The 19,916-nt window shown below is 40.7% G+C and overlaps 1 protein-coding gene across 1 annotated transcript in view; it reads right to left on the bottom strand.

The window, feature by feature from the left end:
* LOC137984430 (dynein axonemal heavy chain 6-like) overlaps positions 1-19,916 on the bottom strand; it is an 88,580-nt gene that overhangs the window by 26,368 nt on the left and 42,296 nt on the right. Inside the window, 12 exon segments of the mRNA XM_068831606.1 lie at positions 1,141-1,353; positions 2,481-2,861; positions 4,203-4,856; positions 5,586-5,909; positions 6,225-6,530; positions 7,877-8,096; positions 9,201-9,418; positions 10,452-11,555; positions 12,665-12,733; positions 16,023-16,145; positions 17,389-17,528; positions 18,629-18,911. Coding sequence (XP_068687707.1) covers positions 1,141-1,353; positions 2,481-2,861; positions 4,203-4,856; positions 5,586-5,909; positions 6,225-6,530; positions 7,877-8,096; positions 9,201-9,418; positions 10,452-11,555; positions 12,665-12,733; positions 16,023-16,145; positions 17,389-17,528; positions 18,629-18,911 — 4,035 coding nt within the window.

Consider the following 19,916-nt stretch of genomic DNA (forward strand, 5'->3'; position numbering starts at 1 on the left):
CGCGCCATTTTCCCGAGTTCACATTTTCCCGCTCTTTGTATCGGCTACGTGTAATTACTTCGAGTTTTGGTTGGTTTACCGCATTGTCTCCGTCCTTTTTGATGGGCCAAAGTAATTACTTTGGTTTTGGTTTTACGAAACTCATTTGAAATCCGCTCTATCGGTGGATGGTACTCCCTTTCATTACCAGGCCTGTTCAAGCCTTAGTGCTTTTAATGTTCTCGTCATCGCCACTGCATCATCCTCATTCTCATCGTACTCCTCCTCCTCCTCATCATCATCATCATCGTCATCATCATCGTCATCGTCATCGTCATTGTCATCGTCATCGTCATCACCATCGTCATCGTCATCGTCATCGTCATCAACATCATCATCTTCATCATCCCCGAAACATTTATTAATACTCCTTTTCGTTCTTTTTAATTGGATAACTCACAGGGGATTAGCAAAGTACCATTCACCTCGAAGAACTCATTAACAAACAAAATGGTTTTGCGTAATCCTCATTGTTTCAATAACTAATTTTCTTGTCCAAGGATGATGATTTTTCACCATATTTGCTCTTCTGAAAATAAAGACCACGAGCTGTTCTTTCGGATGAGTGCTCAATGCAACGCGAACCATGACTTTTATTTTCATCTTTCCTACAATTTGCAAGAAATTTATACTCAATAGACTAGAGGAGAGGAAACGCAATTATAGCCAAGAGAGCACTATTTCACTGTCTTATCATGTGTACTTCTTTTGTTTATTTAATTCCGAAAAGTTACTGATAATGGCATATGATTTAAAAAGCGCAAGCCCCCTCGAATAGCTCTGCTACCTACAGGTTGCGCATGATTATCAATGTAATATACCCAGAAATTTATAAAACATCGATGTTGTTGTAGTTTGTTGCTGTTGTTGAGACCTTCGATGAGCAAAGCTGTCGTCGTAAGTAATCGTTGATTTTCTCCTTAAACTTTTATTGTCCGTAAATTCGAAACACGTTTTCATTCCATAAAAATGGAAAAAAGTTGATCTCCCTTCTCGCTTTCCAAAAAACCCTAATTCAACCAATGCGACATCTAATGAAACAATTATTTACTGCGGAGTTGGCGAATACTAGAATTGTTGACGAGGCTCTTAAACTAGTACCTGCTTCTGTTGTAAGTTCTCTTTGGCAATCGACAACGCAGCCTGAGCTTCTTCACAACGCCTCTGTTTAGGTTGAACAATCTTGTACACCTCGGCATAGTTCTCCAGTGCGAGAACCCACTGGCACATTGATTTACAAGCCACTGAGATCTTGCCAACTGCCTCTGGATTGAAATCGGGGTGTTGCGTATATCGCTTTAGCCGTGTAAAGACCTGGGTAAAAAAAAATGAAGACGAGTCAAACATGATATGAATTTCCCACAGATTTCACGGTTACAATGACATTCACTGACTAACAGCCCTCCAGCGAATAAAAAGTCGTTTCTATATTTAGAGGAGACGTTACCCTCTTGGAAGAGTCTGATTGACAACAAAACAATTTTATACATGGTTCATCAGACACTTCCGTACGCTAACTTCCTATTTCAGATCGTAAGAGTCAGCCTTAGAGGAAATATTCTCTGGTTAATTTTTTGGGCAACAGCCAACCTCCAAACTGGTAACTTCTGAAGAAATAACTTCCAAGAGGAAGTCAGGATGTCTGCATTCAGAAGCAAAAAACAAAGCTTGAAAGGTCTACATGGAGATGCTTTTCTCAACTGATATCCTTAAGCCCTTTTTTTCTTCAAGGGTCTTCAACGTTAGAAAAGAAAAGTTGTAACGATTTCGATATACAAAATGATGTTGGACACCTCCTGACACTTGAATACTCTTTAAAGAGATTGCAGTTTCCAAACGTTTGTCTCGTTGGAATTGTGACAAGCTGTAACGACACAGTATTGGTAAGACGAGATTAAACAATCTGGTCTGATGTCCGCCTCTGCTAATTTCCGTTTCGTAAACGGTATTTGCCATTTTTGACGATCGATGCCATTCTTTGTTACCAAGCCTTTCTAATCGGTTAGCTTTCAATGAATTGTTAGGGTTAGCTTCATTTAAATACTTCAGAATTGCGATTTTTGGAGAAGCTATCTCAGTAGCGAAATGGTTAAGTATCTTCGCTTTTCAGCCCTTGAACCAAGTTCGATATCCTTCATCCAACTTTTTCTAAGTTTTTTTTCTAAAAGTGTTTTTTTCCTAAGTTTTTTCCTACGTTTTTTCAAACGTCTACGTGACTGACATACGCTGCTGTCTAGGCCTCATTTTCCTCATTTGAAAACGACAAACTTAACAGTGAAATTTGTTGTAAGTGTCGTCCAAATGCCAACGCCGGACCGTTTACGAAACGGAAATTTGCCGGGCTGAGATATGGTAACAAGTCAGTGCTAACCTTGTCACATATTTCTGTCGACTTTTTGTAAAACGGAACACTGTTGATTAGACGAGGTTAAGGAACTTACCTTCTCCGGGACACTGCTCTTGTCAAAACCTACAAGCCTCTTAAGAAACCCCGGATCAGCCAATAGCAGTTTAGCAGTGTTCCAGTCTGGCTTCTGCTGTAGCATTAGACAAACTGCAGATAACACAGTCATCACCATTGCAGGTGGCTTCGTATACACACGTATCTCAGATATGTCAGATTTGTCCAGAGCATCCAAAGCAGCAATAGCTGCTTCCAGCTGCGGCAAGGCTCCCTCTAGGTCACTCTGGGCTTCCTCGGCTATCGCCTGCACTCTCATAGCTTCCTCATTCATTATTTCCTCTTCTTTCTGCACCACGACATGCACTTGATCCACTGCTTCTTGGTCGCCGGCCAACTGTTCTAGGATCTTCTCTGTGTCCTGTTCAGTAAAGAAAAAATTAAAGACAAATTAAACCAATGGAGAATTTGAGTGCTTACCAAAAAAAGGGTCCCAAGCCGATAACTCGTGGAATCTTGACAACTTGATCCTAAAAGGTCTCAATAAACTGTGAACAAATCTTTCAAGTAATGTATCAAAAAGGAGTGTAAGTGTTTCATCAGGGGTTCCACCACGAAACAGATGAAAAATTACGGTATTTGGAACCCCTGATGAAACACGAAGCACGAGATTTTGATATGTTTCCTAAAAGTATTGAGTGTTTTCACTCACGTGATCAGTAACCTTGTTTTCCCACCAAAACAACGTCTGCATGATCATGATAAGAGAGCTCAATTCCCGGACGACTTGCTGGGAAACACCAACATGACCGCCATTCCGTTGTTTAGGAACACCAAAATGGCCGCCGTGACGCCATGCGGAACTTCTTTAGTAAATAGGGGGTAATGTTTCAGTGCTCTAAATTCCCATGAGATTATGTGATTAATATCATTAAATATGCAAAATTCGTTGTTATTTGTTGGAAGTCATGCGCAAATGAAGATGGCAGAGTCTTTTGCTGGAAATACCGTAAGCCGTTTTCGTTTTCCAAAAGCCAGGCAGAATCAAAGTTGTTAGAAGATAGTTTTCCTAGGGCAAAAGCTTACAAAACCAAATAAGCGATTAAAATTCTCGCGAACGGCAGATAAATAGACAAATTTGGTCAGGGTGGTGCCGTGGTGTACAGATTTGGCAAATATGGATGCCAACACGTTAAATTACTGGCTGAGTAAGTTTGTTTAAGAGGATGCAAATAGTCAAGGGGAGATGTATCCAGCAAGCACCTTTCATGGAATTATCTGCGGCATTTAGATGAAACTGTGGGAAGCGAACTATTGTTCTTTTGTTTGATTTGGTTTGTTTTTGTGCATGAATCTTGATGTCCAATGAGAAAACAGATGTTAGAGTGTTAGGCCAAGGGTGGTGTGGTTCGGAAGCTGAAATGGCGAGCGATGGGTTTTGACACATCCTTGGCCTTTTTTACCAGACACTTCGAGTTGGATATCCAAGTTGGACGTGAATCCATCTAAATCCCATTTCTGGACATCGCAAACCGAAACAGAGTATCTTAAGGTCATATGTCTACCCATGAAAATCCTGATACAGTTTTAAATGATGCTCTCATTACTATTCTTTATCTAAGTTAGAGAATGATCATTCTCTAATTTAGATAAAACAGACAATCTAGTCATTGAACCCAAAACTTAAAATCGAAAGCCTGATTCAATAACAAGACAATCTGGCAAGCGTTCACCATTTTTGAACAACTTGCGACAAACGCACCTTAGCCTTCTGCTCTAGTTTTGGGCCTAGCTGAAGAAGTTCCGTCTGCATGGTCCCCACCAAAGAATTGGACTCGGAGAGCTTTTGAAGTCCAGTGCAAAGTCTATCACGATGTAAACTAAACTCAGCTCGCTTCTCCTTCAACTTACAGAGAAACAGTCGTACAAACTCCATATAACTAGTTGGGGTTGTGTAATATCGTCGATGCAACTCATCATAAAACTTCTGCGTTTCGTCTTCCACGCTTTGATAGACTGCAACGAAGACTTTAGGAATACTATCCATCAAAGCGCTATTTGATTCTTGCTCTTGGCTAAGCTCTGACCCCTCTAGAAACGAAACCGCTACCGAATGCAACGCATCCAAGGGCCATTTGTCAAACCAGTCAATGGTGCAGCAATTTATCAAGGGTGGGTAAAGTCGGCAACGACGACGAAAAGTTGTACCCGCCGGGGTAGTGGACAGTACCACGTGTAGCTTTTCTTTGACACGTTCATGGAAGAAGTGAAATATTGCCTCTTTGGTATCGGCAATTCCTTGGTTTGTTGCTTCCTTTTTGAGATCCAATGAGATGCGTTCAAGATCTTCATGATCGAAGAGATTGGAGATGTCACTGCCGCTTAGCATGCTAGTGATATCTTCAAGGAAATTATCCTAAGGAATATTGGTAAAATACAAACAGTAGTTTAACAGTGTAAGGCGGCATAAAATCGTAGAGTGAAGCCAGATTACATTTTTAAAAGAGTAGTATGTATAGATGAGTTAGAGTATCCGAAGAGACTTGAGGAATCTTAAGTCATTTCAAAGCCAGTTGTAGTCAGCGGTGAAAAAACAGTTTGAAACACGAAGAATCATACTACGAAGAATCAGCTACACCATGCTGATGAGGCCCAACAAGGCCGAAACAGCTGACCAGGGCTGCTAATTGACCGGGTGAAATGGTTGTGCGCATGCGTGATGTGTTGCCTACACTGGGTTAGCGTGTGTCACCTTGCTTTTTATGTTTTGTTTTTCACGAAGAATCATGCCCTGTTTGGGCAACCTCGTCTTACACAATTACTGGTACGTACTTATCTTCTTAGTAGGGAGCTTAAGCACGCGCATTTTTGAGACCCGGACGGCAACCGGAAGATAACATTTCGCGTGCTCGGACTGTGTTTTCTCCCAGCTTTTTATACTACTCATCTCTAATGGAGAAAAGATACTCAGCAATGTGAATGTGGTTGTGTGACGGCAAGAGTGCAAAGTGAGTGCAAATGCAGTGCAATGCAATGCAGCAAATGCAGTGAGTGCAAATAGCTCACTTCCGGTTGCCGTCCGCGTCTCAGAAACGTGCGTGCTTAAGCTCCCTAATGAGACACTCAAGTCATCACCACAACTTACCTTAACCAAATTGTCCGTCAGAAATAAAACCGTATTGTGACCTTTAACACCAGCCCGAAAAGACGCCTTCTTGAGATCATCTCTAAAGTCCACCAGATTATATGTGCGAGACACAAACGGTCTTAAGAAAACACAGTTCTCAATGAATGCAGCTAGCTTAGCGACAGTGGCTTTACCTGTCCCTCCCACACCAACCATGTGCATGTGCTTTCCAAGTTGACGAAACACACGTGCAGCCCGGGTCACGTGCTGTATTGCCATGTCGAAGAACACAAAACGGTGATCAATGCTACCCGCTGACAGTTTAGCTTTGTCGTAGTATTCCTGTAACAAAATAGAAAAAAAAAGCAAATCAGAGAAAGCACACGCCAATTGTTATTTTAGGGCCACTTTGACAAATCTTTTGCGTTTAAACGCAAACTGTACAGTATTCTTGGATGGCTTCCTGTTGCTATGGTGCTTCTCAAGCTACAATTTGTTTTTTATAGGTTACTAAATCATTATTGTTAAGTGAAACAGTGTTTGTCGAGTACCAGTTAAAATAGGTTAAAACTTCAGGAACTCGATAAAACGCTGGAACAAAAGCCCTATTAGCAAATGAAAACCATGAACGGTACGAGCAATAAATGAGGAACTCACTTCTAGAACCTGTGGCAATCGATCATATTGCCTCACAAAGCGATAAGGACGAAGTCCATCTTGTGGCGAACTTCCCTCAAGAAAGTCACCAAAAATCAACGGAGTTTGCTCCAACTCGAGAGGGGTCCAGCGAACGTTGAAGTCATTACGGAGACGATTGGAAAGGACCCGATAGAAATATCGGCGGTCGGAATCATTCGTAAGACGGTCGTGCAAAACTCGGGAAGCTTCATGACCGAGGAGCTGGCAGCAATGGTCACGTGATGTGATGACGCTCGGGTGTGCTTGAAGTAAACCCTCTATTACCTAAAAGTTGAGAAACCAAAATGGCTCATGCTAAAGAAACCGTACTGTTGACCTTTGCAGCTAAAAAAGTTAAAGAATAAAATCATATATTTCCGGCACTTAACATGAATCACATTCTGAAGAACGAATTAAAGGGAAAGGCTCCAGAGTTGTCCCTTTGGACACATCCGTGTCAGCAGTTGCAGCCGACATTTTAAATTCAAAGTGTTCCTTGTGTTTAGAGTCACTTCTTTATAATAATAATAATAATAATAATAATAATAATAATAATAATAATAATAATAATAATAATAATAATAATAATAATAATAATAATAATAATAATAATAATAATAATAATAATACGTTTATTATCAGAGGCAGTGTGACGTTATTTTAGCCATTAAATAGGACGACTTCATCGGGATTAGAACCAATGACCTCTGCGATGCTGGTGCAATGCTCTGCTAAATAAGCTACGAATCCACATAGTTGGGGGCTCAGCGGATCCCATGAAAAGACTCGACGAATGAAAAAAAGTTATATACTTGAAGAGCGGGTTATAGACGAAAGAGAGAAGTGACCCTTGCACACATTTGTCCTCAGGCTGCTGAATGCTGAATGTGGTTTCATAGCAGCACAATTTGGGTGAGTTCCTGGGGAGAGTTCCTAGGAAGAGCACACCGTGTCAAAGGGTTTAACACTACGATAAGTTAAAGCCTGGGGAAGAATCGATAAGTCTACGTAAGAGGGAAGGCAACACTTTACAGGCGCGTCATATCTGGTTTCTTAAATAGGCTGATTTAGCAACAGAACGGCAACGTCAGTGGCGACGTCGCGCGCAGCAAAACTACCAATGAGAATTTAGAATAGAGAACAAAAGACTGGAGTCTACTCTATTCTGAATTCTCATTGGTGTTTTTTCTGCGCGCGCCGTCGCCACTGACGTTCCCGTTCTGTTGCTAAATCAGCCTAATAAGCCGTTGAGGTTAATTTCACAGATGTTTTAGGTTTCTATTTCATTTAATGTCAACTATAAACACAGACGTTTACCTCAGGAGTCTCAAGAGTCTATAATGCAATGCATCTGGAGTAATGACGTAGCCATTGCCACTCTATACGTGACAGTACAACAAAAAAAAACTACAGAGCGTTTCACATGACTTCACGGCGGCCATGTTGGTGTTCCAAAACAAAGGAATGGCGGTCATGATGGTGTACCAAACTAATCCTCCGGGAATTGAACTCTATTTTCAAGCAAATACTTTCCTTTGTTTCATGATCCGTAATCCAATATGGCTGCTGGTCACGTGAGTGAAAACGCTCTATAAACCGAACAAAGGTTCATTGAGCAAAATTCAAATTACCTTGTTGAGGTCTCGCAAATTAAAGGTATAATGTGATTTAGCTGGAGTCGGAAGCAGATTCGCTTTGAGATCAAAGTAAATTCCCATGGCTGATGTTACTATATTCTCACAGGCCTGGCGAACTTCAGGAGTGAAGTCCGCTTTCTCCAGGAAACGTCCCAACTGAATGGTGTAAATATGATGAAGCCACTTGTGAGATGGATTCGGCAAGCACAACACACTGAAAATAAAACAATGCGAATAAGAAAGGAAGAAGAGACATTCACATTCCAATTTGTTTCCCGGCACAGCAGCTTTGCCATTTTGGCTAGTGGTATAGGAGACGTCTTAACAATCGACCTCTTCTCTAATCCAATGGCCAAGAAGTCTTTCTAAAAAGTAGGTTTGACTACAGAACGTGTGCATTTACACGCCTGATTTTCACAAACAACAGGAGCACAAGCTACAGAACAGAGCAGCGCCTCGATTGTTGAGAAATGCCAGTAGTCGTTTTGCCACTGTAAGTGAACATGATTTCGCGTTGAAATGTTTTTTTTTCTCTTTTTTGAAATAATCACCTTTGTATTTATACTAAAACAATTATTCGCCTCAGGCTCAGTGATTATCGGTGAATATTCACCTCGACTTCGTCTCGGTGAATGTTCACTGATAATCACTTCGCCTTTGGCGAATAATTGTTAAATAAACGGCAAATTCTGTATGCCTGTAGCCGTGGCTCCTACTTACACTAGCCACCGTCCCTAGTGAGAACGAGCCCTTAATGCTGAATGAAGCAAAGGTAATATAACAAATGGTTAATTTTGGATTTGCGGAATGAATGCAACTATTGGCGAATAGGGCACACTATTTTAGGTCTTTAAACAATTTTTGTCAAAATTTTGATATGGAATACTCTGATAAAGAAAATTTAAAGTAAACAAATGCGCAAGCACTGCCCTCATCCCCTTAACATACAAGACGTAACCTTCAAAGACAGGGAAGCTTAGCAAAAATCAAGCTGTCCTAGCAAATTTACGGTTAAGCTGTGGAACTTGAATCGCTGACATTGTGAATAGGAAGCGAAACAGAGAAAATGGAAAAAAAGTAAACTGATACAAAATGCTTGCATTTATTTATCGTTAACAACTCCATTTCCAGGAATGGATAAGACAGAAGAAAAGAGTGAATTGAAAACATCGCATTTGACGTCTTGCGAGCAGTTAATTATGATGGTGGTAGCCTAGCCTTATATCTTATTTCCTATGGCAAAACATGACCAAAAAAAATGGTGAATGAAATTACACGCAACACCTCGAGTGATAAGAAATGAAGATTAACATCAAACCTAAAGTGCCTCAAGAGCCGGCCGTTAATTGCACTTCTACCACCCCCTGGGGGACCACAGGCTGATAACAGCGTGACGTCATGCACTTCTTTCCACTGGAGTTTGTCCGAGTCGTAGAAACCTCTGGAGTCAAGGATTTGACGGAGCAACTCGAGAGGGGGCTGGGATTGGTATGCGTCTGGCTGAGGCATGTTGAGATCGTCGAGAAAAAGAAGTACCTGTGTGAACATGGTGAAAGTCAGTTTAAGAGGGCAAATCTTCTGTGACCTTGATAGGCGTTTACTAAACTTGAATTCATGATAAGTAAATGTGGTATGGCTGTTCAACTATGCAGATAAATGAGAACGAAACGAGAGCGATTGTTTTGTTCACCGTTGCTTTATATATAAAGTGTGAAAGTTTTCTCAAAGCTTAAGCAGACCATCTATATTAGCACGACTACCTTAATAATTTATGATCAAAACATGGTAAACTTTATCCAAAGGCTAAGCCGCTATTCAAGAAAGTAAACTGACTTCCTCGGCTATTAATTTATTTTTGACAGTTCCTTGCGACTCAAAGTTTCACAAACTTGAACAAAACTCGATTTCCCTTACTATTATCATACATATGCAGACATTTTACCCTTTCCCCAACTAGAAGCAATCCAAAGTTCCCTGCTCCCTTCTCTTCAAGTTCCCTTCAATTCCCAACTCGAACGTTGTTTTTTAGCATGTAATGTCACGACACAGTGTACTAAGTTAAGACGTAGATCATCGTGCAGTTTCAGTTTCTCCAATCTTGAATGCTGCTTTGCCCCGTTTTGTTTCATATTACTTTATAATTTAGAGCATAGGTGTAGTGGGAACCATTTTCATGGCAACTTTGCTACGTCATGATATAATGCACACACTATTTTAGCCATTTGATCTCAACTCCCAATGACACAAACCCCTTTTTTGCTGTCCTAAGAGTTTCAAGGATATCGAAGAGTCCACTGTTTCTGCATGTATGACACAAGTGAATAGTTCTTTTCTTTCGAATTGCATGTTTACTTCCGAGCAGTTGAAGACGAACAAAATCACTTCGCGTTAAATTTATCCTTTGGTGGGAAATTGTTCAGGCTTTTATTCTAAAACAAAATATTCATTTCCATGTCAGCAGGAGTGTTCGATTTTTACCCAACCGCTTCGTTGCTTGGTCAATATCTACCGCTGGTTCACACTTGGTGGATTTTCTTGTCAATTAACCAACTACAGCTACACAACGAACCTTTTTTCCAGGTCTTGGTCCAAGCACATCCCTTCCTCGTTTCACTAACTTAGATTCAATGAACTTCCGTGCTTTAGTGGCGCTGGTGTAAGCCGAAAATTGCGTGGTGTAGCACGCAAGTTCAGAATCACTCTCCTTGGCTTTTCCTCCTTCGCGACTCTTCGCAGCCACATCCATGATGTTCTCCACGAGGTTTTTCCCTCCCTTACGAAAAACAGCGCCCAAAATCGTTCCTGTGTGAATTCCCGTTCCGCCTGACTGGGATAATCGAACAAGGATGTCCTGGAGCAACGCACTCTTCCCTACCCCACTTTCTCCATTTAGTAAAACCGGTTGTCCGTTTAATGCCATCAACGCCACTAGGAAAGAGTAACGAACTGTATCAACAGTTGGCACCAGGGACCTATCGATTTCAATTTGGTTTCTCAGTGGAGGTGGATCGTCTAGAATGTTCAAGGTGTCTGAGATTGCAAATTGGTTGGACACAGCTTTGGCTATCAATGCACGGGCGGTGGGAACTAAGTTGCTCCAAAGTGTGAATTGTCCATTTTCCATATCAACATAATAATTCGCAATGCTTTCACTTCCTGGAGGTAGTCGCACAGTGTTTTCAAAAAGCTCGCGGATCAGAGTGTCGAAAATATGCCACGCTGGAGTTGAATTTTTCGCATAGGAATATCCGAAGTCTTCGTCTTCCGCAAAGTATCTTGAGTTAAGATTTCCACCAAACGACCAGGTAAAAGCAAACACGTAGAGCTTCCCTAAAAAGCTGAGAAGCTGCGATGGATTACGCTGGACGAACGACAGTTCCCGAGTGCGAGTCTCCTCTTCGGATTTTTCGGCAAAGGCAACGGATTTCGCCGAAGTGGTTTCGGAAGATTCCACGCCTTCTTTACCAGCATTCACGGAACCAGTGTCGGATAATCCCCCTTGGCTGTTGAGAATCTCGATGAATCCCCCAAAGATGTTGCACAATGCCGAAACAATACTGAGGTTTGGTGCGGGAATGAATTGCAGACTGTTGTAGGTCGAAAGGAAGCTAAGACCCACATCTATACTTTGCTCAAACAATCCGTTAAGGTGGTCGAATGCCTCCCGAGGTAACTGTGAAAATGAAAAGAAATCACACAACTGAAATGTAATTTGCATTAAAATAAAATTGTCCCACTGAATGTGGTGTTGGAGCCGTGAACCATCCTCATTCATTCACTTACTTACGGTGTGCTGCCCATTTTCTGGCGCGCTTAATTTATATGAAAAGATTGTGGCCGAGGTAATGAGCTGCTGGGTGCGAAAGTGCTACCTGTGAATAACGTCGAAGGAGAGGTGGTAAAAATGCTTAAAACTTACCGACCAGGGTATCTCTTTCGAAATGCCCCGAATCTGAGCTGTGATATCTTTAAATACAGAGATATTGCACATGTGACTAAGCATAACAATGCGTAACTGGCTTCCAACAAGCAGGGTTACGTAACCACGCCCACCGGAATTCTGCAGCATATTTATGAAAGAGAATGGTTTTGAACCAAGCATCGAAATCCAAAACCAAAGTGATTATTCTGGTCATCGGCAACAAGTGTAAACAGAGAAACTGATCAAAATTGCATTGGAGTTGCCTGAAGTTGCATATGTTTCAGTTTATTTTTGGCTCTCACTGGCTGAAAACGAGGAGCAAGCATTAATACGCTACCACTCAATTAGTGTAGTAAAAATCACAATTAGTTGTAATTTATTTTAACTTGTTAAAATTAAAAACCGCACTTGCCGTCGACAACAATACCTATCTTGCAGTTAATTATTCAGACGATCATCACACCGACCTCAATTGATAAAGTTAGGTTGCGATCAATTGAACTTATTCAGGAATATAAAGAAACGAAATAATCTGTATTGAACGTTAGCAAAGCTTCCCTTAATGGCATGCACCCACATGACTTGATAGCTGTTTGCAGCGCAAAATGTGGAGTGAACTGCCTGCGGCTCGTGTTCCCGCAGCATTTCTCGTTCTCCCAAACTTTCACGAGTGTTTCTATAACTCGATAGAAACATGGTACATGTTTTCTTTTTCTTAAATATTGGTCTGACTGATTAACATTTAGTGTCCACACTTAAACTGGCTAACCAGTCAGGCGACTAAGATTTCAGACCAGAAAGTCATTTGATGCGTTTCACTTCTGCTTTCAATGGTAAGACCATTTGCTTTCATCTCCTACCTTGGTCTTTTCTTGAAGTCTTTGAATCCACTTTTTAACATATGGTCTCCATCCCAGATCTTCTGGATCCTATATTCAATTAAAAAAATAAATAAAACTGACATTGAAAAGATAGTTTCCATTATTTCTTAGTAGGCCTACCATGAGTTGAAAGGGGAAAGTTATTGCAAAAGCATCATCCAATATTGTTCCAATGTTGGCGGGATATAGAGCTGCTCAGAAGAGACAATACGAGTACAAAAGCTATGTATCGTTGTGATAATGATGGTCTTATAAAATCTGAAGGGTTGGTATCACACAGGTGATCATAGCGAAATAAGACATATGTGAAGTTTAACAACGCAAGAAAAATTTCAAATTGGTTAAATCGACTCGGTTGGTAGTAATATTATCTTGGACAGGATCACATTAATTATACTGATTTTGCATTAGTTTGAAGTTTAACAACACCATAAAATGAATGTTTAGTTGCCATGCAAAATAACAGCAACCATCACAGCATTACAATGAAAAAGAGGTTTCCACGTGACGTCATCGCTGCCATGCATGTAGGTCGATGAAAACAAAAGACCTCTCCATAGCTTCTTTTGTTCGTCCACTAGAAGTCATACATTTCTCTGTTATTGGAGGTTGGTTGAAAACGTCCTATTGTGGCGAGTAGACCTTATGAAATCACCAGGCTTCTAACCCTTCAATATGGGCAGCTTAATATCGTCTTTTGTTTTAAAAATGTGATTTTGTTTAGCATACAATGCAACTCCACCACCACACGACAAAGTTTGGTTGTCAGTAGTGAGTTCAAAACGATCTCAGTTGAGTTGACTAGTGATATACGTTTCCGAGCATCCTAAAAAATCGAGGGAAAAGAAAACGAAAAAAAAAGGAAAGGAACTTTATTCAAGTGTCTAGTCGTTCTAGTGCTGGAGCACTAATCGGGGACACTGTAAAATGATATCAACAATTAACGCAAATCAAGTCAAATGTTGGTTTTTGAGGAGAGGGGAAAACCGGAGCACCCCAAGAAAAACCTCGGGTGCAGAGTAGAGAACCAACAAACTCAACCCACACATGGTGGGAGGCGAGTGCTCTCACCACTGCGCCATCCCTGCACCCCCCTATTCTAAGAGTTTCTTAAATTCATCAAAATTTTGATTGAGACCTCTAATGTTGAGATGGAGAACAGACAACGGAGGCTTTACGACATTAGACAACTGATTGAGCTCATCAATAGCCAAGATTCCATGGTCAATCACTAGAATTGTAGAGGTAAACCAGGATCATTAAAGTGGTACTATGATCAAAAAATCATTTCCTTTTTTTCTTCAGATTTTGAAAGCGTGTTTGCTTAACACCTAACTGGCAAAATTTTGAGCTTTGAGTTTTATCCAAAGGCTGTTTATTTTGAGTGTAAGTTTTGGATTTCGCGGTCCGACATTACTCACATTCAAAACTGGCCGATTGGACCTCAGAGGGTTGGATCTAGCGAAAATGACGTCATTTACTCACTACAGCTGTAGCTTAAAATTTCAGCGTGTAAACACAATTTATTACATAAGCAAAACACGGGTTTAAAAGTCTGAAAGCCCGAAACCCCCGTGCTGCATATTAATTCGGCCGCGTACACACGCATTGCATTCTTAAACTAGTGAGTCTTTGACGTCATTTTCTCCTCGACCCAGCTCTCTCAAGATTTTAAAGTTAGTAATGGCGGACCAATAAATAAGAAAATTCCAGTTAAAATAAACAGGTGTCTTTTTAAAATCGGAACTTAAAACTTGGGTCAGTTAGTGTTTAGTTAACATAGTTTTGAAATCCAAAGAAAAAAAAGAATTGTTTTTTTGGTCGTAGTACCACTTTAACTGTAGCACTCATATCACAGTCAAACGAAGTTGGACATGTAAACAATTTACTGTCAAAACAGTGAATAAAAGTGATATAAGTAAACCAGTGTCTGATGATATACCATGATAATTGTCTTTAAAGGGGCAGTGTCACGCTATTTTAGTCAAACTTCAAAACACTAAAATACGTCTTTGCATCAATCAAGACCAAAAAATAATGGCGTAGTTTTGTTGCCAATAACAACTGAAGTGCATTGAAGCTATTCTTTGTTATTCGCATCCATGGATGGAAAGGATGGAAATCGAATTGCGTGTTTATGGACCTCGACTTCGTCTTGGTTCATAAACACATATCTACACTGCATATGTACATTTTTTCATAAACGGCATTTATGTCGTTTACCGCTCAAATTTGCAGTTAATACCGTCTTTAACAATGTTCAGGGAAGGAAGAGGATGGAGAAACTTTGCAAGGTTTTTGCTGTTGGTGGGAATCATTGGTAAATTGGAAGTAATCTAACCTATGTAATCTTCTCTTTGTTACACTCAGTCTGATACTACTGTTTGGAACTCATTATACCAATCGATGCAAAGCAAACTATTATATTTCGGCAATTCACCAAAAGCTCCGCGGTGAATGGTTGCAGAAGTATTATTATTATTATAACTTTTAACAGAAGGACATGACCTTGAAGCGTGTAACTTGCAACTCTTTTCCTTGGAACAAAGCTGAGGATTTTAGGACACCAATTTTATGGTCAAAAATGGAGAAAATAAGATCGAAGCTGTACGCGCAGGAAAATGCGCGAGCTACCTCACATCCAAATAAAATTAAAAAATCCCCAGCTCTGAACCAGAGTTAAACGCTTCAAGGTCATGACTTCTGCTTTTAAGTTCTATAATTCATTATCATCATTTCTTTAATTTACAGTTGGTACAAGACGTAACACTCTTTAACATAGTTATTTATTCAACAAATTAAATGGCTCCCAAACTTCACACAGTGTATCGCATTTTCCTTTCTCTGGGTAATTATGTCAATTTGTCTTAGCGCGGTTTTCAAAGTAATTAGCGAATTGCTTTGGTTTTGCATTACTTTACTCGGTGATTGGTTTAAAGTTCTCGCGCCATTTTTTTCAACCATTCAGAAGTAAAACCAATCGTAGCTTGCAGCGTGCACATTTTCCCGCGCTTTGTGTCGGCTACGTGTAATTACTTCGAGTATTGATTGGTTTACTGGATTGCCTCCGTCTTTTTTGATTGGCCAAAGTAATCACTTTGGTTTTGGTTTTGCGACACTCCATTGAAACCCGCTCTCTTTTCCTGTATGCCATATTTATGTGACTTTAAAAAGAAAAAAAAGGAGAGCTGAGACGGGGTATGTCCCGAAGTGTTTTGGCCAGGATTGAAGGTCAGAGAAAACGATTAATCAAAGTAGGGGTAGTATTTGAAGGCTCTTAATCATAGACTTCAGAATATGTATCACTGATCTTTTAAAACAAATCTATTGAATTTACCATGTAAACCATCCCGCACCGACTGACAGTAGCTGGAGAAGCCATAGCAAGATTATCCACCTCAAACAAGATCCTCATTTCTTGTCCCATATCAATCCTTTCTCCATTGGCAAGGCAGAGTACCTGAGAAGCACAAGAAATTAAGTTAAATGAAAAACAGAGGCATAAAATGCATCAAGCCTGTAACTTCTGTATGCAATGATGATAGACGCCCTGAAAGCAGGCAAAAATAAGCATGGTAACAAGTCCATAACCATGAGCCTACTACTCCAATACTAGGTCTATGTAATGGGATTTCACAGATCAAGGTATTTTAATTTAAACGAGTTCTTAAACAAGATTTGACTTGCAAGAGTGACCATTCTTAACCCCATGGGCAAGACTTGTGATTACTGAAAAGGTCTAGTTTGGGGGAAAATCAAAGGAAAGGAAAGGAACTTTTTTAAGTGTCTAGTCGTTCTAGCGCTGGAGTACTAATTGGGGACACCGTAAACTGAAATGAACAACAACATAAATCAAGTCAATGTTTGGTTTTTGAGGAGAGAGGGAAAACCCGAGTATCCGGAGAAAAACCTCTCAATGCAGAGAAGAGAACCAACAACCTCAACCCACATATGACGCCAAGTATGGAATCAAATCCGGGCCACATTGGTGGGAGGTAAGTGCTCTCACCACTCTGCTATCCCTGCACCCCACATCAATCTAAAAATAACTCTGTAAAAATGTACAGCGCTTCATTTAAATGCAAGCAAGAGAAGTAATCGATGTCTGTAGGATGCCTCACGGTGGAAGCCCCACTCAATTTGTGAAACGCCAATTCAGTGTGAAACCAGTCACTGTGTGCAATGCCCAACTGGGAAAGTAGGAAACTAATCCTTTATCAGTAAGGAAAGGGAAAGAAAACTAAATTTAGACTCAGAACAAGGAATCAACCCCGACCCCCATTGGTACCAGGGAAGTATTTTTACCCTTTACTGTAAAAACTTGACAAGGAAAGGTAAACCGCTGAGTCCTCAAAATGCTGGAGTCATACGCGGCGATGATGTCAACCACACTTTCAGTGACAGATTTGGGAGTGCCTGCTGCTAGCAGTCCCTTCTCAGTCCTTCGAGCCGCCGGCTTTAGTCACGCAAGCGAGCCGAAGACCCGAGAGAGGGTTGGGGAAGAGAAAGCTCTTCGGCGCGCTTGCGTTACTAAAGAGGACGGCTCGACGGACTGAGAAGGGACTCCTAGCAGTCTTTGGAGTGCCTGAAAAAGGGCTCCGTAGAGGCATTCAGATTCCAGTATCAGTCGGGTGAATGAAAACGCCCTGTACGTTGTAAAATAGTGATGTAAATGAGTGTATACAAATTATTTTAGATTTTACCTTGGTGTCATCCAAAACAGTGTTGAGGTTTTCAATCCAAAGGGTATCAACAGGTCCGTCCATAACAATCCATCGCCAATGCATAAGGCCATCCTCCTTATTATTATCACTACCCTCATCTGCCACTGCTACTGTTTCAACTGTAGTGTGCAGAAATAGTGACTTCGTTGGGAAGTTAAGGAGTTTGTCGCGAGAGAAGTTCGCACCGTTCGGTGTAAATTTCTCGGAATTTTCTTAGAAGTTGTGGTTACGTTGATTGCGAATTACTGGTTTTAAAATGGGTTATAAAAACGTTGAAAACTGAATATTCCCAGATGTCACCCGACACCTGCCTAAAAATAGAATACAATTTCTGTCGTGTGAACTTCTACGCATGGTTGCTTAAAAGTATTTTACAGTTAAATCTATCAGAGATAAAAAGAAACCCTATTTTCAGGACATACAGTACATCATTCTAGAAATAGCGCAAGAAACAAAACATTTCAATGTCATGTTGTTCAACTTTTGTCTTACATTTCTAGTGTAAACAAGATACGAGTCGCGCCATCTGTCTGTAATGTGAAGTCCCGGCTCCGTACCTCTCAAATAATTTACCTTTAAGAGTAAAACATCAAAAAATTAGTCTTGCTTGGTTGAGAGAAAATTTTTCACTTTGTTTAAATTCATTTGTAGTATATTATAAATACCAAACCAACTACACCGAATGATGTGAACTTTGCTCGCGACGAACTTCGCAACTTCCCAACGAAATTCGATGTGAAATTCACAACTTCGTTTCGAAGTTCACAATTTGATTGACAATTACGTAATGAAATTGCCAAGTTCGTAGCGAACTTTGGGCCAAAGAACTTACGAAAAAAAAAATCAACAACTATTCCTTGCTTGGTAAAACTTCAAACAACAATAGGTGGTTTTCACGCGACGTAATCGTCGCCATGTTGGTGCATGAAAACAAAGATCTCTCATTAGCTCCTTTGTTCGTCCACCAGCAATTGCACATTGCAGCATTATCATGTGTCTCTAGAGATTGGTTGCAGCCACCTATTACTGTGCCAGCCACCAAACATTCTCATAAGCAAAATGGATGACATAACGTAACATTGCATTCTTCGACTGCATTTACTTGCATTGAAAGTTCCGCTGCCTTTAGTCTTAAAAAATATTTTACCTGCCATATATGGCAATAATTTACTATTCTCTTAGCCAGTTGATTCCCACTTGGTAAGTCAACTAGTCTAACCTTCGCTGTTCTCCTCCACACTTATGGCAGACAAGGCACGAGATTTGGCTGAAGAAGGCCTCGGTGCATAAGGTGAGTACAGTGACGACGCACTTGGCTTCCGTCCAGAGGCATGCATGACCCCTCTACTGAATTTAGCGTATTTACGGAAAATGTGTGATAAAAGTCCGTCTTTCCATTCCATGGTAGTGGGGTTGAATTCCCCATACAGTTCACCTACTGTTACACACTTGGGATTGAGTGTTGACACTTGCACTGAGCCACGTTTGGTTTTCACGGGTCGCTGTATAAGCAGAATAAACAACATTAAATTTGTTAGGTCTATGTTATACTCTATGCTAAACCAAAAACCAGCCAAGTTCAGTTGAAGGCGCTTGCTTAAGGTTGACGCTAACCCATTTGGCCTGGTTGTGTTAAGCCCCGTGCAAACGGACGCAACATTATCGGCCAACAACTCCCAACATTATTGGGCAACAACTCCCAACATTGTTGGCCAACAACTCCCAACATTGTTGTGTGTTACATGTAGAGTCCGTTTGTACACCCTGTTGCATGTTGTTGGGAATTGTTGCGCGACGTTTGAAACTGGTCAAACTTCTAGCCCCGTGCAAACCGACGCAACGAGGTTTTGCCATGATGAAAACCTTAACTCTTATTGACCAAACTGGCCTACTTCTTTTTTTAGGAACATCTGGAAATTATTACAGGGTAGTATGGTTTCCTTTCATTTAGCAACTCAAGCAGTTGAAAAGAGCCTTTAACATTCCACGATAAATTGTTAATTTCTGCATTTACAATTCATTGATTCGTTCGTTTTCGTTCGTTCGCTCGCTCGCTCGCTCGCTAACCCCACTCACTCACTCACTCACGCATGCACGTGCAAACGTACGCACGCACGCACTAATTCATTGATTCATTCAGTCATTCCCTCGCTCGCTCGCTCATCCATCCATCCGTCCATCAAGAATATTAGTTGGATGAATACTGTGAGGTCGAAGGTTTAAATCCGTACCTACACTATGGGTCTTTAAATAACTTAAAAGAAAGTGCTGCCTTGTAATGACCTTTGTAAAAGGTTAGACTCTTTAGTCTTCACGAAAAGGAGGATATTAAGTGGTTCAGATCTAATCTTGCGATACATGTATTTTTTATAAACATTGTAAGATGTTGAAGAAGGCACACACATCTCGGAGGGATGCGTGTGGAGTCCCCAGTGTTGTAATCTACTGTTTGGGTCCAAAGGTATTTGGCAGTAGCTGGTGAGGTAAACTAATTAACATACCATACC

Source organism: Montipora foliosa, chromosome 14 (genome assembly GCF_036669935.1).
Source record: "Montipora foliosa isolate CH-2021 chromosome 14, ASM3666993v2, whole genome shotgun sequence".
Lineage (NCBI taxonomy): Eukaryota > Metazoa > Cnidaria > Anthozoa > Scleractinia > Acroporidae > Montipora > Montipora foliosa.